The sequence below is a fragment of the Mandrillus leucophaeus genome, unplaced genomic scaffold, assembly GCF_000951045.1.
Source record: "Mandrillus leucophaeus isolate KB7577 unplaced genomic scaffold, Mleu.le_1.0 Scaffold51, whole genome shotgun sequence".
NCBI lineage: Eukaryota > Metazoa > Chordata > Mammalia > Primates > Cercopithecidae > Mandrillus > Mandrillus leucophaeus.
Genome location: NW_012105475.1, coordinates 3,307,483 through 3,324,767, shown reverse-complemented (window position 1 = coordinate 3,324,767; position 17,285 = coordinate 3,307,483). Strand labels below are relative to the sequence as shown.

At 38.9% G+C, this 17,285-nt stretch overlaps 2 protein-coding genes and 1 pseudogene across 2 annotated transcripts in view; 2 read left to right on the top strand and 1 right to left on the bottom strand.

Annotated features, from left to right (window-relative positions):
- Positions 1–7,584, bottom strand: part of METTL4 (methyltransferase like 4) — a 35,551-nt gene extending 27,967 nt beyond the window's left edge. The window contains exons 1-3 of the mRNA XM_011996335.1: positions 7,217–7,584; positions 2,894–3,717; positions 128–190 (exon numbers count right to left, since the gene is read on the bottom strand). Coding sequence (XP_011851725.1) covers positions 128–190; positions 2,894–3,289 — 459 coding nt within the window. The 5' untranslated portion in view covers positions 3,290–3,717; positions 7,217–7,584. The remainder of the gene's footprint in view (positions 1–127; positions 191–2,893; positions 3,718–7,216) is intronic.
- On the top strand, positions 4,457–5,250 carry LOC105551201 (annotated as a pseudogene).
- An 8-nt stretch (positions 7,585–7,592) lies between the features above and the next one.
- The window catches only part of NDC80 (NDC80 kinetochore complex component), a 54,494-nt gene continuing 44,801 nt past the window's right edge, over positions 7,593–17,285 (top strand). Inside the window, exons 1-6 of the mRNA XM_011996334.1 lie at positions 7,593–7,765; positions 9,053–9,162; positions 11,075–11,152; positions 13,824–13,947; positions 14,047–14,219; positions 15,005–15,107. Coding sequence (XP_011851724.1) covers positions 9,062–9,162; positions 11,075–11,152; positions 13,824–13,947; positions 14,047–14,219; positions 15,005–15,107 — 579 coding nt within the window. The 5' untranslated portion in view covers positions 7,593–7,765; positions 9,053–9,061. The remainder of the gene's footprint in view (positions 7,766–9,052; positions 9,163–11,074; positions 11,153–13,823; positions 13,948–14,046; positions 14,220–15,004; positions 15,108–17,285) is intronic.

Below are 17,285 nucleotides of genomic sequence, written 5' to 3'. Positions count from 1 at the left end.
ATTAAGTGCCAAGCCTGATCAAAATGATTGCTTGATTTTGAAAAAAAATCCTTATTTATGTTGTTCATTTATTCTCTACTACTTCATATTAATCTTCCAATGTGATCAATGAACATTTTACACTTACCTTTGTATGGTATTCCATCGCATCCAATTCACCTTGATTGAAAACAACACATCTTTTACGCTTCTAAAGGGTAGATCAATTATAGAGGAAAAGTTATGGTGCCGTTAATATTTTGCTTTATCATTATAACATTATTTATGTCTTATATCTCAGTCTAATAATAATTAATAATAGTAATAATTGTCTACTGAGGTCAAAATCAATGCAAAGGGTATAGACTGAGGGAGTAAGTTTTCCCAAAGTAAATTAAAAACAATGACATAAACAAAATGGATTGTAAAATGTCACCTCAGCTTTATCTGCTATTAATAAGTAGTAGTTCCGGCCAGGCGCGGTGTTCCACACCTGTAATCCCAGTATTTTGGGAGGCCGAGGCGGGCAGATCACAAGGTCAGGAGATCAACACCATCCCAGCTAACATGGTGAAACCCCGTCTCTACTAAAAATACAAAAAAAAAATTAGCCAGGCGTGGTGTTAGGCGCCTGTAGTCCCAGCTACTTGGGAGGCTAAGGCAGGAGAATAGCATGTGAGACTCCGTCTCAAAAAAAAAAGAGCTAGTTCCACATGATAAAGTGTAGCATCAGCGCCCATGAAATACAAGGAAACTATGACACTGTATGAAGTTACTAGTGCCATCTATCACTTTATATATGGTATAATTATTCTCAATTTCCTTCATTTCTGAGGAGAGGAACTAGCCAGATGCTATCATCAAAAGAAATTCCAATGCACCTTATGACTGATCTGAGGGTTAGGTATGAATCAGATTTATATTAACACTGTACTATATCTAACAATTCCATAGAAAAGAACACATAAGGCCATGCAATATAGAGTAAGGACTTTGTACTTTTTACTGCTGAAACCCCAGTGTTTACCTTGTGTCAAACTCTTAGCAAGCTAACAATAAATGTTTGTTGGCTACATAAATAAACTGAGTTAGTATTGTATAATTTGCTTTAGCATATCAGACAGTGTCATCAAGATTACATTTATTACATAGGCTCATCTATTCTTTTTCCATGTTATGAGAAATTTACCCAGCTTAAGAGATTAAACATTAAAAATTAATGCCCATACCCTGCAAACTATAAAGTCCTTTACAAAGGCTTGTTATTATCTGAATTACTTATATTACAACATACTATTTTACTAAGACCTCAGACAACACTAAATATTTTCTTTTCTGTGCATGACACACAGTAGATGACCAATAAATATTTGATAGAAGAAAAAAGGGGGCTGGGCCTGGTGGCTCATGCCTATAATCTCAGCACTTTGGGAGGCCGAGGCAGGTGGATCACCAGAGATCAAGAGTTCAAGACCAGCCTGGCCAACAAGGTGTCTACTAAAAATACAAAAAATTGGCCAGGTATGGTGGTGGACGCATGTAATCCCAGCTACTCGGGAGGCTGAGAGAGGAGAATTGCTTGAACCTGGTAGGCAGAGGTTTCAGTGAACCAAGATCACACCACTGCACTCCAGCCTGGGAGCAAGACTCCGTCTCAAAAAAAAAAAGGGGGATCAACACATGAACACATAGAGGGGAACAACAGACACTGGGGCCTACTGGAGGGTGAAGGTCAGAAGATGGGAGGAGGGGAAGGATCAGGACAAATAACTAATGAGTACTAGGCTTAATACCTGGGTGATGAAATAATTTGTACAACAAACCCCCATGACACAAGTTTATCTATATAACAACCCTATACATGTACCTGTGAACTTAAAAGTTAAAAATTAAAATTAAAATTAAAAAAAGAAAAATATGCACAAAAGTCACAACATTAAAAAGTTCTACTTCAGAAAACGTATTTTCCTTATTACTTCCCTTATTCTAATTCTCAACAAACTTTCATATTTAATATCTTTCTTCTCCACCTAATTATAAGATTCATGAGGGAGGGATTATGTTTATCTTGTTTCATCACTCTGCATACAATGGCACATAGAAAGAGCTCAAATGTTTGGTCCGTGAGTAATGAATGTTAATCCTATCACTAAAAAAGAAAATGCACATGTACCCTAGAACATAAAGTATAATAATAAAAATTTAAAAAAAGAAAATCCTGATTATCATCTATCTAAAACGGACTTTGTAAAATCACCTCTAAACTCCTGAAAGACATAAAAAGTATTAAAGCATAATTAATTTGATCCTGTATGGCATTCTCAAAACTCTACTAAAAGACTACACCAGTGTGAATATACAAATACGTATACTTTACAAACGGGTATATTTACCACAGGAGCTTTCTACTTGTATCACTAGAAACTTTTAAAACAATCACCCTTCTTACAAACTTTTATTACATTATCTCCAAGGGATAGCTCTCTAAAAACCTCCAAAAAACCACTTACGGCTTAGAAATTTTACAGGAAAACTTTTTTTTTTAAAGCAAAAACAGTTGTGAACATATTCATTAATACAAATGCCTAATCAAGAAAAGGATTTTTTGGGAGTTTTTTGTTTGTTTGTTTGTTTGTTTGTTTGTTTTCTGTCTGGTTTTATTTTCTTTGCTTAATTTACAGAGAATTCACTTCCCAGCCAACTTTGCTTATTTTTGAAATGCTATGCAATTTGGTCTTCTAAGAATAGTTGAAGCTAGAAAAAAGCTACAAATTATTTTGGATATGCTAAAGCCTTCTTGGGTTTTATTGATTCTTCTTCATACTTAATGAATCATCAGATATTTAAGACATTTAGATGATAAATCTCAATTATGTTTTCTGCAGAAAAATAAGTATTTCTTTAAACTTTCTACCTTCCCAATAATAGAAATGGAGATTTCTTTTTTAACACCATTCATCAGCTCTTCCTTTTCATTACTTTGCTGGCATTCTTTGTGAACAGCTGGAGTTATATAAGGTTTGGTGACATCAAACAGTTCAGGTCGAAAAACAAATTTTTGTGTGAACATTTCATAATTTCCTCCATCATCATTCTCTGGCTTAGTGGTAGGGTCAGAAGCAATAAATGCAGCACAGGCTCCAGAAGAGGACACAGAATCCATCTGAAGAGACTCAAAGTGAACAGAAGTAGTGAATTCATTTTTACTGCAACAAGGTTCATGATGCTGGTGAAGTTGATAGTTTATCTTGTTGATAAAAGAAAGATGATCCAGTAACCACCCAGCTGACAATTGGTGAACTACAGACATTCCCTTCCTTTAAAAAAGCCTCTGGGAATTAGGAACTAGAAGTAAAATCCAACTTCCCAGATCAGCTTCTTAAATGTCTTGTATTTCAATAAACATACACTTCATACACACAGATGTGATGTACAAGTACATAAACCTGACATGCACATTGAAGAGAATTTAGCATTCATGATATGTTAATATATACAGAAATTCTAAGGAAAATTGCAATGTTTTAATATAAACTTTCTTTTTAACTTCAGAGTTGATAATTCAACATTTTCAGCCTAAATTTGGCCAGAAGGGGTTAAAACCTGATCTTATGTCTGGAATCTCAATGTGATCCTCCTGTTTTTCTGGGCCCCCCACGACTTCTTGCTTTGGTCCTTGGGTCTAGCCACTATCCTCCAAGTCACGAAGTCACTGAATCCTTAAAAGGACAAAGTATCCTGTAAAAGCAAAGGACACTATATTAGCTACGTGAATTCACCCATTTTAATGAGATAAACCTATCTAGAGAGGGGCACAGAATTTCAGAAGGTGCTGTTAGCAGGTAATCCCTCGTTTTTTCAAACTACACTTGTCATAATAAGTCAGCCCATTCTCCAGTATCAGCTGCCCTGCTTAATCACTACTACCGATGGAGTAATAAGGTTAAAAGAAAAAATTGTTCTAGTCAGAGAAAATGCAATTTTAACAGCACATCAGAAGCATTAAACCCTACCAAAACTGCAAGGTTAAGAGTCTAGATCTGTAACAGGTTCTGAGCAATACCATTTGGGTAATTAGGTTTCTCAGAACCAACTTTTGTTCAAAAGATGGATTAGAATTCTAAATATTGCTTTCTAAATCCAGTGCAGTGGAGAACTTAAGAGGGGACAGAATAATAAATAAATGAGTGACTAATGGCACTAATAATCATAGCATTTAGATTCAAATTTCTAACTCCATAAGTGATATTATGTATTATGATGTACATTGGTATTCATCCACAGTTCCTGGCTCACAGCCCCTGCAGCCTTACCGAGTGTAGGGATGAAGGCTGAGTTGATCACCACTGACCAATGATGTAATTACTCATGTCTATACAATGAATCTGGGAGATGTGACACTATCTCGAGATATAAATAGTGTCAGAAATGAATTAGAGGGAAGAAAGGGCCAGCCTAAGAGTGACAGTGACACATGATGGCAGCCACCACAGGCTCAGGAGTAGGAGTACCTCTCAATTTCCAACTGTTGGAAGAACCTGAAGAAGGTTAGAAAGGGGTGGCCAGGCATGGTGGCTCACACCTGTAATCCCAGCACTTTGGGAGGCCGGGGCGGGCGGATGGCCTGAAGCTGGGAGTTTGAGACCAGCCTGGCCAACATGGTGAAACCCCGTCTCTACTAACAGTACAAAAATTAGCTAGGCGTGGTGGCATGCGCCTGTAATCCCAGCTACTCGGGAGGCTGAGGCATGAGAATCATTTGAACCCAGGAGAGAGAGGTTGCAGTGAGCCGAGATTGCACCACTGCACTCCAGCCAGGGCAACAAGAGTGAAACTACATCTCAAAAAAAAAAAAAGAAAACAGAAAGGAGCATGAGATGGCACAGTTAGCTAGAGTCTTGAAGATGATAAAGACATGACCCTTACCAAATGAACAGGGATGATAACTGGGCCTCCAAGAACAATTTACAAAAACAGAATATACAGCCTTAAAATAGAATGTGGACCTAAATACCCAGCAGCACTCCCCTCTGTAAGATGTGTAACAAAAATTAATATGGAATTAGCTGTTCTAAAGGAGTGGTGGACTCAAGAGCCATTTCAGTGCCAGCAAAATAGCAGAATTCACATAGCATCAAAGTTGTCTTACAAGAGGTTGGACACCTAATGACATCTAAAGAAAACATGAAACTCCCTCAGCAGCCTGAAAGACAGTGTTACAGCAATCAATCAAAAAGAAAAACCACAGTCCCTTTTCCCCACTCCCATTGAATTTAAGCAGTCTTCATTTTCAACAGTAAATTTTCTAGATACATCTTGTAGACCTCGAAGTACTAGAAAGGCTGCTCCTATTCAAAAGAAATGTATCTTAAGATTCTGTGAATGATACTTTTTTGTCCATTTGAAATATGTAAGTTGTGCTATAACAAATCATTCTGTCAAGCGACAGGATTAAGAAAGTATATTTAAATTGATCCCCTTCATAACTGGTGAGGTACATCTAATTTGACTGTGGAAAGACATCACACAATCACCTTGCTGCTCTTACATGTCCTGGGGTCTCTGCCTTCTCCCCCTACCACCCTCCCTGCCTCCCACCCCCACCCCCTGCAACAGCCCTCTAGCCTGGGAGGCTCGCTAGAGTAGATGCCAAGTTCACAGCCTGTGGGACCACTGCTGAGTGTGTGGGCACTCAGTTTAAGTATTCAATGATGCTCCTTCCAAACCACTGTCCTGTCCCCACCTCTTCCACTCCCACCTTGGCCAAAGCACAGATCATAAGCCCTCCACTCTGCTCCCCTCTGAGACTGCCCTTCCATGAGGAATTCAGGGCTTTCCCCATATCTTCTCTTCCCCACCTTTATCAAGAGATGCTGCTCCCTCCCCGTCAAGTCTCTTTTTGCACTGTCACCACCCAACACTTCCTTGCTTTGACCAGAAGCCATAAGGTAAGATTGGAAGCACATTTATTCACTCTCCACCAGCCTAGGAAATGAATATTGGGTCCTCAGCCCTGCCACCTTCTGCTGTTATCATCAGGCTTTTAACTCAGGTTTTGATATGGTGAAAAGAAGAGTCACCAGGGTTATTCAGACACCCCGGCTCTCAGGGTCTTTGGTAGTTAAACCTGGGAAAAGGCCACATGAAGACAACTGTAAGCACACATGATCCCTCTGAATTGTTTTCTTTTCCTGCAATTGTGCTTGCTCTTAAAAATTGAAGTTTTAAACAGGGCTCTCATTTGATCATCCTTGCAATCTATTGGAGTCTAGCTTGAAATGTGACAACTGGAACCAAAAGAACCTTGAATTTGGTGCCTACTTTGGTTTTGGTGCTGCTGCTTCTCAAGATCCTCAGCAGGGATTAAGAACTTGGGGTGCACAGCAGGAGTATCAGGAAATTGTCAGGCTTGACTTCCTGGCAAATTGCTGCCAGTACCACTAAATGCTGAACTGTGGATGTATACCGAAATACAAGCAATTCTTTCTGTACTAAAGTTTTTTTAAATTTCATATTTGTGTAAAACCACCTTTTGAAGCAACAACTATCTAGTCTGAAAAGCAAACGATGTTTCCATTAATATTTTCTGGGGAAAACATTAGTGCTAAGGATTTAACAATCTGTAGGTAAAGTTTAAGCTAACAGTATTCCACAAGGAGACTTTCTATTATCGGACTGTTGTCTAATTTTAATACAATTTTTATATTAATATAATCCTTGGTTCCTCCCCATCCCCTTCATAGGCCACAGCTGAGGTCAAATGGTCCTGGAATGGCTACTGAAAGCTAGAAATTCAGAAGGGAAAACTGAAACTCAGAGCAGGAAGGCAACCTGCCCAAAAATAACAACGCTAGTTAATGGCACAATTGCTACCAGACCCAAGTATCCAGACTTTCTGGAGCTGTGAGATCTTTCATCACCACCACTCTCCAGGTACCAGGCAGTGCCTGTTTCTGGGTTCAAACTCACAGCAGCGAGGAAATCCTATTTTAGCAAAGTGATTTACTGTTACCGTTCTTAGTGTACCCCTCTCCTGCGTCTCTGCTTCACATCCACTCTCTCGCCGCCCGCCCCCAACCACTCGGATTCTTCCTAGCCTCTCACAGGTCAGCCACCACTAGAGGACTCTGAGACACCGGCAAGTGATCAAATACTGACCCCGAATTTCGGCGGCAGCCGTACCAACGCAATCCTTGGAGCCCACCGCCCCTACTCCGCAGCCCCTCTCCCACCTCACCTCTTCCCTTGTCAGAGAAGCGGACGCCGCCTTCCCAGACTCTCCTCATGAAAACAGCACCCATCTAAATACTGACCATGAAAAACGCCCCTTTCAGTCCACAGAAAAAAAAGCTTTCTTCTTTACTAAGAGTCCATGGGCGCCGCCATGTTGCTGTACGGAAAAACGTTTCCAGGGCTAGTTGGAGCGCTCAGGGAGCTCCTCGGCGCTCAGGCTGCCCACGGGTCTTCAGACCTAACTTTAGGGGTCGTGCCCTAAAGACGGGGTCCGACCTCGAAGGGACGCTTACACTGTCCCACAGACACCAGTTTTGGGTGAGGCGGCTGGGCCCGACCAGCACACATACTTCCAGAGACCAGGCGGTCGCAGGAAAGTTACGGAGCGCGTCGTGCGTAATGACGTCAGCGCCGGCGGAGAATTTCAAATTCGAACGGCCTTGGCGGGCTGAGGAAGGAGCTGGTGTTTTGATGACTGCTGTCCTATCTAGCGGATACTTGCACGGTTTACAGAAATTTGGTCCCTGGGTCGTGTCAGGAAACTGGATAAAAGGTGACTGATGACATTGGATTAACTTTGTTTCTGCAGAACTGTTCTGGATGAAGAAAGTAATGGCGCAAATGACTTCAATTTAGAGGTCCTAAGGCAATGTTTTGGTGTGTGTTTGCTGTTGAGAGAAGCCTCGAGGCCAAAACTGTGCGAGGCGCTGGTTTCATGGGGTCCATTAAATTTCTAGTGGCAACGATTTCCCAAGGAGGAAAGGGGAGGGCCTGGGGAACACTGATGAGGAGTGGAGGCTCGGGTGAGGAAACGGGGAAGGATTGAAGGGGAAGGAAAGAGATGGACAAGAGAGGATCCGTTGGGTGGGTTGCGTCCAAATACTAGTGTAGCTTCTTAGTGGCCGTGTAGGACTGCGTAGAAGTCTTCATCTTAAATCATGAGAGTACACTGTAAGTGGAGATTAAACGTGGACACACAGGTGTGGGTGGAAAAGTTGAATAGATGAACAAGCGCACATCGAAGAAGAAATAGGCGGCCAAAACCAAGAAGAGTGTAATCAGTGTAAAAGACTAAGGAGTACCCAGAGAAGTAAAAGGATTGTCACCTTCCTGAAAGGCAGGGCAGGACCTGAGAAGTCTGGGTGCAGAGATGAGACTGGATCAAAAGTTTTGTCAATCATGTGTATCCTAGGAGACAACCTTTTTAGCAGATGTGACGGGAGTGACCTGTTATTGTGGCTTGTAAATGGAGGCAGCCTATAGACCATTTTATGGACCAGGTGATTTATCCTTGTTGAAGGGGAGATTGATGCCAAAAGGGCAGTAATTGAGAAACAATGGGTTAAGGATAGAGCAGGAGAGATTGACATTAGGAAAACAGAATAGTTCCATTCTCTGAAACAAAAGAAAAGGAAACATTTTGAGATGAATAAGAGAATTTGAGGTAATTTTTTTGTCTTCCTATTGAAGTAGGCACAGCCAACAGCAGTGATGTGGTCTGGGTAATAGACAGGGCTTTAGCTACCACGGATACCTTTGTGAAGGCAAAAACCGTAACTTATTCATCTTTGCATCTCCTGCATTGCCTAGCACACTCCCTTATACATAGTGGGCAGTTAATAAATGTTTATGTTGAATATTTTTAAATGGAATTAAATAGATGTTCCCTGCAAATGAGAACTTCAGTGCACATTAACAAATACAGATACCCCAGGGGAAAGATGATGATCCCGAAGAAACGATGAAACCTGACTGCCTTTCTGTTTAAGGATAAATAGTTGCTTATTGTACCATCTCTGTCTGGAAAGTGTTTTTTTTAATACTGAATTCGTGAATGTAGGTCATCAGCATGAAGCGCAGTTCAGTTTCCACTGGTGGTGCTGGCCGCCTCTCCATGCAGGAGCTAAGATCCCAGGATGTAAATAAACAAGGCCTCTATACCCCTCAAACGTGAGTATTTCCCTTGTGGTTCCAGCTTGCATGCCTTATCATCTTAAGCCAAGCAATCATCAAAATAGTTAATACAAATATGTAATATGAGTGATGTCTTGGTGAATCTTGTCTGTTCCCAGAGGTACCTAATTTTAGATCAATGAAATCTAAAAGTGGACATGATACTCTGCTAGGTGTTGTGTGTCTCATTTATTTCTTAAATTCGCAAAGCCAAATGCTTTACCAGGCACCCCCTAAAAAGACTGTTAATTCTTCTTCAGTACTCTGTTATTTTTCCCTTTTACGCTAGAGCTACTTGTTTAAGCGGACTCTGTGCTGTAACTTACAGTTCACTGAGGTATCTCCAATTAGCAAAGCTTCAGTCAAATCAGAGCAAAATTATTTGCTCTCATAATAAGGTATAATATAGTAGCAGCCTACAAAACACCACTCCCCCAAACTCATTCCTCAAGATCTGCTGGAAAAAATATCTGAAAGAACTTGCTATCATAAAACTATAGTTTTTCATTATGAGTGATTATCTTCCAGATAAGAGAAGGCGATCTGTAAGCCATTGTAGAGCTGTGTAAATTCTTCTCTAGGACCGAGGTACGAATTACTTGCTGTTTTTAAATCAGTTGGATTTACATAGCATGAGCCTATGCTACTTTTAGAAATCTGAAATATTTATATATTTTTCCTTTTGAATACTGTAAACCAGGAAAATTTTTGTGCTGTTATACATTACTTATGCCAAAAAGACGTTATGCGTTTAATTGTATTAGAAGCTAAAAGGTCACCATTGTCAATGTTTTTTGCCTGCAGTTTAGATAATGTAATAAGTGCAGCTACATTCTGATACAGAGTAGGTTCTAGAAGAAAAAAAAAATGTAAATGTGGTTAAGATAATGGAAATCATAATGTAGATAGGATTTTTGTTGAGGAGAGAAGCCAAAGACTTAAATCTGCATAACAAGCCTTATCTTCGACCATTTTGTCTTAACTGGACTTCCTACCTATACTTTTCTTTGTCTTGGCAAATAAGTGAAATAAGCTGGGAATAGACAATTAAACAGCACATGTTCTCATAGGTGAAAGCTGAAAAAAGTTTATCTCATAGAAGTAAAAAATAAAATGGATGCTACAGACTGGGAAGGGTAAAGAGAAGAGGGAAATAGGGAGAGATCTGTGAAAGGACACAAAATTATAGCTAAATAGGAGGAATAAGTTCTGTTGTTCTATAGCACTGTATAACGACTATAGTTAACAATAACATATTGTATAGTTTTAAATAGCTAGGAGAATATTGACTGTTCCCAACACAAAGAAATGATAAATATTTGAGATGATGGATATGGTAATTACCCTGATCTGATCACTGTACATTATATGTATCACAGCATCACTATCTACCCCATAAATTGGTATAGTTATGTGTCAATTTTTAGTTTTTTCTGTTAATTTAAAATTAGAAAGTAATAATAATAATGATATTTAGGCCTGAAAGTATGTTCTGTGTCTTTGAGCTACAAATTTTCTATCTTGTTCTTTACCTTCAGGGGTGTTTTCTCACCTTGTTTTTACCCTTTGGAAATGCAAATTTAGGGTAGAAAATGTTTAGATAGTTATTAAAAATGAGATGAGTAAAACAGACCATGCTGAGGTTAAAACAAAGACTAAATCTACCAAAGGGTACATATGCCAGAGGGACCTCTGCTGGTCCCCCAACATTACAAGCATTATAACTTAGAGTACCGTGTGTAGCCCATCCTGTTTGTGACAGCTTTCATGACTGCTAAACATTTTTATGATTTTTGAATTATTTTTATAGGTAGTGGGGAAGAGTTGTTGGTTCTAACATATTTCTAAAAGTTTCTCAAGCTAATTTTTATTTTTATTTTAAAGAATTGTTTTATATTTTTCTTTAAAGCAAAGAGAGACCAACCTTTGGAAAGTTGAGTATAAACAAACCAACATCTGAAAGAAAAGTCTCACTATTTGGCAAAAGGTAATTATATTTTTTATTAGCTCTAATAAAGGGATTCCTATAGCCATACATTGTTGCCCTCCGAGAACAAATACATTAGATGACATGGTTCCTTTCGAGAGAAAAGTTATAATCTAGTTTTCCTCTGATTTTAAATGGTTAAAATTTTAGGTTATATCTGCTTTAGACACTATAGCTAACACATTCAGACCACTTTCATTGTTACAAGTAAATAGTTGATCGAAAATTCTATACCTAGCTTTCAGACACAGTGGAGTCATAGCATTTTAAAATAAGGAGTGGCCAGGCATGGTGGCATACCTGTAATCCCAGCACTGTGGGAGGCCGAGATGGGAGGATTGCTTGAGTCCAGGAGTCCAAGACCAGCCTGGGCAACACGACAAGGCTCTGACTCTACATTTTTTTAATTAGCCAGGCAGGCATGTAGACCAGGTGCAGTGGCTCACACCTGTAATCCCAGCACTTTAGGAGGCTGAGATGGGAGGCTGAGATGATCTTGAGTCCAAGAGTTCAAGACCACCCTGGGCAATACTGCAAGACCCTGTCTCTACAAAAAAAATTGTTTTTAATTAGCCAGGTGTGGTGGCTCACACCTGTAATGCCAACACTTTGGAAGGCCAAGGCGGGCAGATCACTTGAGTTCAGGAGTTCAAGACCCAGCTGGGCAACATGGTGAAACCCTGTCTCTACAAAAAATGCAATTATTAGCCGGGGGCAGTGGCACATGCCTGTAATCCCATTTACTTGGGAGGCTGAGGCAAGAGGATCACGTGAACCCAGGAGGCGGAGGGTCCAGTGAGTTGAGATCGTACCAGTGAACTCCACCCTGGGTGACAGTGAAACTCTGTCTCAAAAAAAAAACTTTTTTTAATTTAAAAATTAGCCAAGCATCATGGTGCACGCCTATAATCCTAGCTACTCAAGAGGCTGAGGCAGGTTTGCTTGAGCCCAGAAGGTCGAGGCTCCAGTGAGCCTCGTTAGTGCCACTGCACTCCACCCTAGGCAACAGAGAAACACCCTGTCTCAAAAAAATAAATGTAAAATGAAAAAACATCATCTAGTCCAATATTTTAGTCTTTTTTTACAGTCTAAAAGGTTAATGAGAACTCCACAGTGCTTTTGTTTTATGGGCTGTATCTGTCTAAATTAACTGTAGTAGAAAGTAAAACTGAGAAAAATTTAAAATATATATTCAATTTAAAATAACAATCCATTACATGGTAACATAAATATCATGTTTTCAACTTTTAAAAAACATATTTTCAAAAATATAACAATTTCAGTAAGAAGAGTGACATTGTTATACGTTTTTGCAAATCTCTTACGGCTTAGTAGCAGACAGCTAGATTCTAATACTTGCTTCTGCATTTAATCGGTTACAGTATCATACATCATGTTATCAGCCTTTGGAAAACTCCACTGTACACTCATGAGAGATTGAAAATGAAAAGAGCAAATAACATCTTAGTTTTATCATAAAACCAGTTTTGACTTCTCAGTGATCCCTAGACAACACTTGGAGAACAACCCTCTATCTGGAGTAGGTCAGTGGTTGTCTAGGCTGCAGGTTGCAGAAGGATTGACTGTTAATGGGCATAAGGAGACTTTGGGGGATGATAGAAATGGTCATATTTTGATTGGCAGAGGTGACACAAATGCGTATATTGTCAAACTTCATCAAACTGTATGCTTTAAACAGGTGCATTTTATTAGCAACAAATTATGTCAATAAAATTGATATTTTTTTTAAAGTGTTCAACCCCAAAATTAAGATGATAAATTATGTTGTTGTCTCGCCAAAACAAAACTTTAAGACAAACCTGTTTCTTCCATTGTTTTGAAAATATTTAGAGGTGAAGTACTTGTCACCTTTTAAAAAATCTCTGCCGTGAAACCAATTTGGTTTTATTGGTTTAAACTTCCATTTTGGTATTTATTTCAGTTGATAAAAAATCTTAACGTATTTTTGTAATGTAACTCATCTCAGAGCTAAACTTTAGAGGTGATAGTAATGAAATCTAATATTTGTGGAGCATTCCTATAGGCCAGACATTAAGTGTTTTATCTATATTAAAATCTTTCAATCAATCCTCACAACTGCCCTATGAGAAGATAGTGATATTGTCTGCATTTTTTTTTTTTTTTTTTTTTTTTTTTTAGATGGAGTCTCGCTCTGTTGCCCAGGCTGGAATGCAGTGGCGCGATCTCGGCTCACTGCAACCTCCGCCTCCCTGGTTCAAGCAATTCTCCTGCCTCAGCCTCCCAAGTAGCTAGGATTACAGGCACCTGCCAACACATCCAGCTAATTTTTTTGTATTTTTAGTAGAGACGAGGTTTCACCATCTTGGCCAGACTGGTCTTAAACTCCTGACCTCATGATCCACCCACCTCGGCCTCCCAAAGTGCTGGGATTACAGGCATGAGTCACTGTGCCCAGCCAAGTGTGTATTTCTTCTTGCCTTGTTTTACATCCTTATGTTTAACTGCTGTAACCTCATATTTTACTCTTCATTATTTGCTCTTTTTCTCTGCTTTAAATGAGATAAATCTGTTTAGTTATAAGAATGTAATGTTTGATGTTGATATTAAATTGCAAAACTGCCTTGAAATAATTTAGTCTTGATCACAGAAGGAAATAGTTTTAACTGGCTTTTTAAAAATATATTTCCAGAACTAGTGGACATGGATCCCGGAATAGTCAACTTGGTATATTTTCCAGTTCTGAGAAAATCAAGGACCCGAGACCACTTAATGACAAAGCATTCATTCAGCAATGTATTCGACAACTCTGTGAGGTACTTTAGGATTTTAATCTCGACTGTGATTGTTGTCATAGGTATTTTCCAATAATTTCCCATTACAAAATGTTTGGTGTGTCATAAAAATTATCGTAGTTTCTTACAGAAAATGGTTATGCACATAATGTGTCCATGAAATCTCTACAAGCTCCCTCTGTTAAAGACTTCCTGAAGATCTTCACATTTCTTTATGGCTTCCTGTGTCCCTCATACGAACTTCCTGACACAAAGTTTGAAGAAGAGGTTCCAAGAATCTTTAAAGACCTTGGGTATGTATATTTCTCATTAGTTAGAGATGTGACTGGCACACAGAGACAAAACAAATTACATCAATTTGTAAAAAGTTTGAGTTACAGAAATAATATGTTTTAGGATGACCACTGGGAAAAATATATGTAGGATAAATTGAAGAGAAAAAAAGCAACTGCTTACAAAAAACAAATAAAAAGTGCTGGTGGTAGAAGCAGGAAGGATTAACAAATTGTTAGTAACTGATGAAGTTTGATGATGGATACAGACGGATTAAATACACTTTCTTTGTTAAGAAAAAAACTACCCGTAGGTTATTACAGAGCAACAGAAGATAGAATATAAAGCCCTGAACTGCTGAAGTGACAGAGAGTAGAAAAGACAGGCTGGATACCAAAGATTTTACAGAAGCCAAAAAAAAAAAAAAAACCAGGGTTCACGCCTGGTGAAAACAGAGTGTGATGAAATTGAAAGGAGGGGAGAATGGATTTGGAGGTGTACATACTTGTTGTTTATTGGGGGTATATTGAATTTGAGGGAACAAAAATCCTTTGGGAGAGTAGTCCAGCGTTTTGGTTGTATAGATCAAGTTCTGCAGCTTGAGGGATAGATGTACAAAATAATCTGCAGAAAAATACACAGAGATTAAGATGACTAAGGATAGAATCCCAACATATCTTACCTCTACACAAGTGAAGACTGGGTGTATATGTGGAATTGTTTAAATGTAGCTTCTTGATTAACCATTATGTTTAGTAGATTATAGTAACATCAAATTAGCTTATGTTTTTCTGATTTCTCATAGGTATCCTTTTGCACTATCCAAAAGCTCCATGTATACAGTAGGGGCTCCTCATACGTGGCCTCACATTGTGGCAGCCTTAGTTTGGCTAATAGACTGCATCAAGGTATTTGATTTGTTCTTTTGAAATGTATACATGGGAAAGGGTTTTTTCCTCAAAAAGATATTTTTCTCTCCCAGTCTTTTGACAGTATTCTCAAAGTCTGCTTCAAAGTTTTCATTTTTCAAAGCACATTTAATTTTATGTTTTTCAAACTATTATCATGAGGAAAAAGGAAGAAAGTACCAAATTGACAAGGAGATTATTTATTATCATGAGGCTTTACAACTCAAAAAATGAATCAATAGGAAATTCATTTTTTATTTTCTCTCATGAAATTCATTTTCACCCCCTTTTTTTTTTTTTTTTTTTGAGACAGAGTCTTGCTCTGCCGCCCAAGCTGGAGTGCAGTGGCGCGATCTTGGCTCACTGCAACCTCCGCCTCCCGGGTTCACGCCATTCTCCTGCCTCAGCCTCCCGAGTAGCTGGGACTACAGGCGCCAGCCACCACGCCCGGCTAATTTTTTTTTTTTGTATTTTTTAGTAGAGACGGGGTTTCACCGTGTTAGCCAGGATGGTCTCAATCTCCTGACCTCCTGATCCGCCTCCCAAAGTGCTGGGATTACAAGCGTGAACCACCGTGCCCGGCCCATTTTCACCCTTTTTAATTAAAATCCATATTCACTGCAAGAAGTTTGGAGAATGCAGTGATATAACCATAATCTCCAAACTCAGTGACAATAACATAAAACATTTCCTTGTGATAGTTTGTTTTTGTTTTGTTTTGTTTTGTTTTTGAGATGGAGTCTCGCTGTGTTGCCCAGGCTGGAGGGCAGTGGCATGATTTCAGCTCACTGCAACCTCCGCCTCCCAAGTTCAAGAAATTCTCCTGCCTCAGCCTCCTGAGTAGCTGGGATTACAGGCATGCACCACCACACCCGGCTAATTTTGTATTTTTAGTGAAGACAGGGTTCCACCTCGTTAGCCAGGCTGGTCTCAAACTCCTGACCTCAGGTGATCTGCCCGCCTCAGCTTCCCAAAGTGCTAGGATTACAGGCGTGAGCCACCATGACCAGCCCCTTGTGATACAGTTTTAAAAGTGTGTGTTGCTGTGCAAAGTACTATATGTATATTTTTTAAACTTTTGATACATACCGAGAAATTTTTCTCTAGAAAACTTGTACCAATTAAAAGCTCAACAATGTTTGAGCACAGCCATTTTTCCAAACCGTAAGCATTGTTGTTTTCAATCTTTATCAATTTAGGAGGTGACAGATCGCTGTTTACATAGAAATGTATATGTATATGTGTATATATGTGTGCGTGTATGCATATATTTAAACAATTTATGTTTTTACCGTTATTTTTCTTTTAACTTGCTTGTACATGGTTTTTTAGGCACGTTTATATTTTACCATTTGCTTTTTGCTATGAATTTGAATCTTTATTAAATTTACTGATAGTTTTAATAGTTGGCAACACAACAAGCAAAAAAAATTGATAGCTAATTTTTTCTTATTTACATTTTTTGTTTTTAAAGGTGAACTTTTTTACATTTATTATAATATCTACTCTCTTGATATTTTTCTTTTTTTGTATTGATTTGCAAGAATGCCATTTTGTTAAGTCAAAAATGGTTGAGTCAGAGAAATTAGCTCCCGTCTCTATGGTGCAAGTAATTTTTTTCTCCCTTTCTTTGTTTTTTAATTTCATGTGCTGTTTTGTCTGTTCAGAAATGTGAGTTTTTATCTAATTTAATGCAGTCTCTCCTGTTGTAGCTTCTGAGTTTCCTGTCCTACTTAGTGCTAGAATTCCTAAAGCTAATACTGTTCCTCTGACATTGTCTTGGCCATCAGCAAGCCTTTAACTAAATGAAGTCAGGCACTGGGTATATGGATTTTGACCCAGGAGCCATGCTGATACATATAGTACCACCCATTGTCAAGAGAGCAGAATTCCAATGCCATAGCCCATTAATAAAAATCCAAGTTTCACTGGACTTTATATAGAACATTTATGCATTCAACTTGTTTCTCTCCAGTGATGCCCATGGACATTTGATACCTACTTTTTTGCTCTCACCATCAGATATCCCCATTGTCACTAGAACACTTAACCCTTGTTTGCCTAAGCAGCTTATGATATTGTGTGGTTGGGAGATAGCATGTGGAGCTTGTGGATTACCTACAGTAGCTTCACTTGGGGAGGGGCCTCTTGCGATACCTCCAAGCCCCTCTTTTTTTT